At 51.5% G+C, this 3,825-nt stretch overlaps 1 protein-coding gene across 1 annotated transcript; it reads right to left on the reverse strand.

Annotated features, from left to right (window-relative positions):
* Positions 1 to 976: 976 nt before the first annotated feature.
* Positions 977 to 3,470, reverse strand: CCN1 (cellular communication network factor 1). Its single transcript, XM_015870176.3, has 5 exons — positions 3,326 to 3,470; positions 3,018 to 3,234; positions 2,350 to 2,697; positions 2,019 to 2,221; positions 977 to 1,910 (listed from the first exon to the last, which is right to left on the reverse strand). Exons 1-5 carry the CDS (start codon positions 3,383 to 3,385, stop codon positions 1,611 to 1,613), a joined length of 1,128 nt encoding a protein of 375 aa, XP_015725662.1. The 5' UTR covers positions 3,386 to 3,470; the 3' UTR covers positions 977 to 1,610.
* Between the last annotated feature and the right edge of the window lie 355 nt (positions 3,471 to 3,825).

Consider the following 3,825-nt stretch of genomic DNA (forward strand, 5'->3'; position numbering starts at 1 on the left):
CTTATGCGTTTAACTGCACAACAAATGGCAATGCTTTGCAATTCTAGAACCACACCATCAGTTGCTGCTTTATATGAGAAGTACTTTCCTTAGTAAAGGCCACAGGAAGGGCTTATGCCAGAAGACTGGTGATGAGGAGGAAAAAATGGTGCTGCAGGTTTCCTTTCAGTCTTATCTGTAGTACAGCTTTACATGAGCCAGCACAGCACAAACGATTCACGCTGCTTTCTGAGTTCCTGCTGTCAATCATTTTTAAATGTCATTTTCTTAATGCATGCCAGCTAGCTATCTTAGGACTCCCTTGGTTCACTAAATGCCATCCACATCCTTGAAGTGTAGTTACATATTTAATAAGTGGGAAGGGGAGGTGAAGAAGGGAGAAGATTGGCTGCTTTGCCTTTTACTCTATTGGAAAAGTACTTGAAATTCCTCACATTCTTCTCCTGTTAACAGTATGTTTACTTTTCATCACTGGGTTATTAGGATTAACAAAAGTCGTTGCTTCAAGCTCATTTAATTTGAATTTAGTGAAAGCCAACTACCTCCTGCAGACTGTAGGAAACATTCTTCTTCCGCAGAACTCCATTAATTTGCAGAAAGCAGCCACCAAAAATGTGAGACCTGCCCACCGCTTCCACCCCAGTGCTCAACATCACCGCGCACATACTGCATTCTAATGAAGTGCCTTATGTTGCAAATTCCAGGACAGTTTGAATAATCTGACAGACTAATTAACATTTCAGTCTCTCTTCCAAACGTTTGCTTTCAGTGCCAGGAAGCTTTCTCTGTATACACTTTCTAGTGCACTGGGTGACAGATTGCATATACCGCTTCAAAATACCGCTTAGCCAAAGACACGGCTTACTCATTCATTGCTGTGCCCAGGCTAGAGCCTGTCTTGGTTTCCAGACTGTTCAAAGTGGTCCTGGAAAGGAGCTGAAGCCTGTTGTCTTTTAAGATGCTCTACTAAGAATAGTTAGGTAAATATTTCTTTATTAAATGATTAATTCCATAAATAAATTCTTTTAATTCATTGAATATAAAATTAAAATCATTTACAACTTATTCCAGTATTACAGGGGTCGGAAGGGGTTAAAAACAAAACAAAAAACAAAAAAAGAAAACAAAAGAGCTACAATTTGATAAATAAAATACTCAGCTTTAAAACAACTGATTTCTGTTTGCCATTAAACTACAGTTGGTACATAATAGCTGCCACTGTGAACACCCCACAAGTGCCCACCTCAGGAAGGAATGTAACTTCCAATTTGGTTGGGAAAGTAGGGGAGAAGGTGGAGGGGAGGGGAGAAGCATAATGTTAAACCGAACAGGAGAGGAAAAGTTTTCATAACCGGAACAAAACATCAGATCACTTACAAACAGAAAACAGTATAAGATAAAGGTGCTCCAAAAAGAAGCAGTAAAGTTGCTCCAATACTATGAAGCTTTAAGTATGCTTAAATCTCTGTTGCGTTAGTGTCCAGTTGCACAGTGCACTCTTGTAATATCTCATATTGCCCTCAAATGGGCAAGGCACCACTTCCATCAGAGGTCCTTCCTCCATGGCTGGTTACTTCAGAATTCTCTTTAACATCCCCTCTAAATACTACTTAGTCCCTAAATTTGTGGATGTCATTGACCAGTCTGTAGAAGGGATAAGCTTCATTTGCATGCGGACAGTTGTAGTTGCAGCGGCAGGACTGGATCATCATGACACTCTTGGTGAAGGTTTCTCCATCATCACAGCGGAACCGGATCTTGACAGTCCTGGTCTGCAGGGGAGTACAGCACCTGCCATCCACGCAAGACCCACAGTATTTGGGGCGGTACTTCTTCACACTGGAGCATCCAGCATAAGTAAACCTTACGGGGGATGGAGACTTCTTAGTCTTAGTACATTTTTTTCCCTTCTGTAAAGAAAAGGCAATAATATCATTAGTGGGAGATCCTTGTCCTGCCTTTACCCTTACTTGAACCAGTTTGGAAAGAAGAGGAGCAACGGAGGTGTTTGTATTTACCTTTAGGGAGGCGTAGCTGGGCTGGCCACACGGCCTCACTTCGCATATCCTGGTCTCTTTGATGAGCTTGCAGTCAGGATTGTCATTGGTGACTCTGGTGGAGATGCCGGTCCCACACGTCTTTGAGCACTGGGACCAGGAAGTTGTTTGCACAATGCATTTGGGATTCTCAAAAGCTCGGCTTTGTGGCTCGGATCCAAAAACTGGAAAATAAAAGGGGTACTTAGACTGCATCTACCTCCTCCCTGAGATTCTTTCCACCAATCTGAAGAGTCACACAGCTTCCCTCCCACCTCAGCTTTCACCATCACACAGATCAGCGCACACTCACCAGGTAGCATCTTCAGGCCTCCCTTCACGATGGCAATCAGCTCATTGTTCCTGGTCAGTTCACCCTCGGAAGCATCCAGACCAAGCTCCTTGCTGAAGAAGCCATCCAGCTCCTCCAGCGCATCCTTGCTCTCATCGCAGACCCACTCCTCACAGCACTGCCCGGGCACTTTGACCAGCCTGGGACTGGGACAGCCCAGGTTGGGGAGAGAGAGCTCCTGCGGGCAGAGCGGGATGCAGCCCACAGCTCCATCTATGCACGTACACTGGTGCTTGCAGTTGGGCTGGAAGCTTTCGCCGTTCTGGTAGATTTTGGAGTTGTATTCGCACGGTCTCCCCTCAGACTGTGCTGCAGAGAGCAAGAGAAAGAGAAGAAGGCGTCAGCGCCGGGAATCGCTCGTTTGAAGACACATATTTTGCTGCTCTGTTAAATTCGGTTTATGGTAAAGTTCCCTACAGTCCCCCGGAGACGCGGGGCTAGAACAATAAGTTAGTCAGGAATCACTTTTCCTTATGTGCTTTTAGCGGAGCCCAGACATACTGAATCGCATTCCAGACTGCTGAAGTCATGTGCCTTTCTGCCAAGCTACCAACAACAAAGCATAACCATACATGGACTCAAAGTTACTAAACTCCGGCACTCCGCACCGCGTTGCGGGCAGCCCTTACCTCTGCAGATGCCCTTGGTGGCGGCGGGGCTGGCGCCGAAGTTGCACTCCAGCCCCTTGGTGTGGTCGCAGGGCTGAGTCCGGCTGCAGTCCTCGTTCAGCTGCTTGGCGCAGACCTTGCAGCAGCCGCAGCCGTCCGGCACCAGCCCCACGCCCGGGGCGCACTGCGGCGCGGCGGCCGGGCACTGGCAGACGGCGGGGCACGGAGATCCGAGAGCCTGCGGGGCGAGCGGAGAGGAGCGGTGAGCGGCGGCACGGCCGAGCCGTTATCCCAAACCCTCCCGTAAAGCCCCCGAGGGCGGCACTTACCAGGCGGGCCAGGCAGAGCAGAGCGGCCGCCAGCGCGGGGCGAGCTCCCGCGGAGCCCATGTCTTGGCGGGGCGGAAAGAGAGAAAGAGAAAGAGAGAGAGCGAGCGGATCAAGATGCGATCGCGAAGCGGGGCCGGCGCGGTCTGAGGCAGCGGCGGGTGCGACCGCCTTTTATGGGTCGCGGGGCCGCCGCGTGCGCCTGGGCGCTGACGTCGCGCGTTCCGGGCCGCGGCCGCGTCCAGCGCTCGCGGCATCCCAGGAATGCGGCTGGCGCGAGGCTCGGCCGCTCCGCCCCGCCCCGTCTCCCGGCACCGCGGCCGCTGGCGGCGGCTCTGCCGCGGGGGGTCCTCGCGCCCGCCCGGCCCGGGCACCGTGCCGCTCTGCGGGGCTGGGGGCTGCTCGGGGGGGGAGGAGGAAGGGGGACTGTCCGCGTCCTGCCGACACCACCCGCACCGCCGCGGACGCCGTCCCGTTACGCGAGCGTCGGTGGGGGCGAGCGC

The sequence above is a fragment of the Coturnix japonica genome, chromosome 11 (assembly GCF_054131305.1).
Source record: "Coturnix japonica strain WE chromosome 11, WE-NBRP24, whole genome shotgun sequence".
In the NCBI taxonomy this organism is placed as follows: Eukaryota; Metazoa; Chordata; class Aves; order Galliformes; family Phasianidae; genus Coturnix; species Coturnix japonica.

Bases quoted from the DNA above. Each gene is read 5' to 3' on its own strand.
- CCN1 (XM_015870176.3), bottom strand. From the start codon at position 3,385: ATGGGCTCCGCGGGAGCTCGCCCCGCGCTGGCGGCCGCTCTGCTCTGC. The intron at 3,235-3,325 runs GTAAGTGCCGCC...CTCGCCCCGCAG, and splicing joins TGCTCTGCCTGGCCCGCCTG to GCTCTCGGATCTCCGTGCCC. The intron at 1,911-2,018 runs GTAAATACAAAC...TTTTCTTTACAG, and splicing joins CCAGCTACGCCTCCCTAAAG to AAGGGAAAAAAATGTACTAA.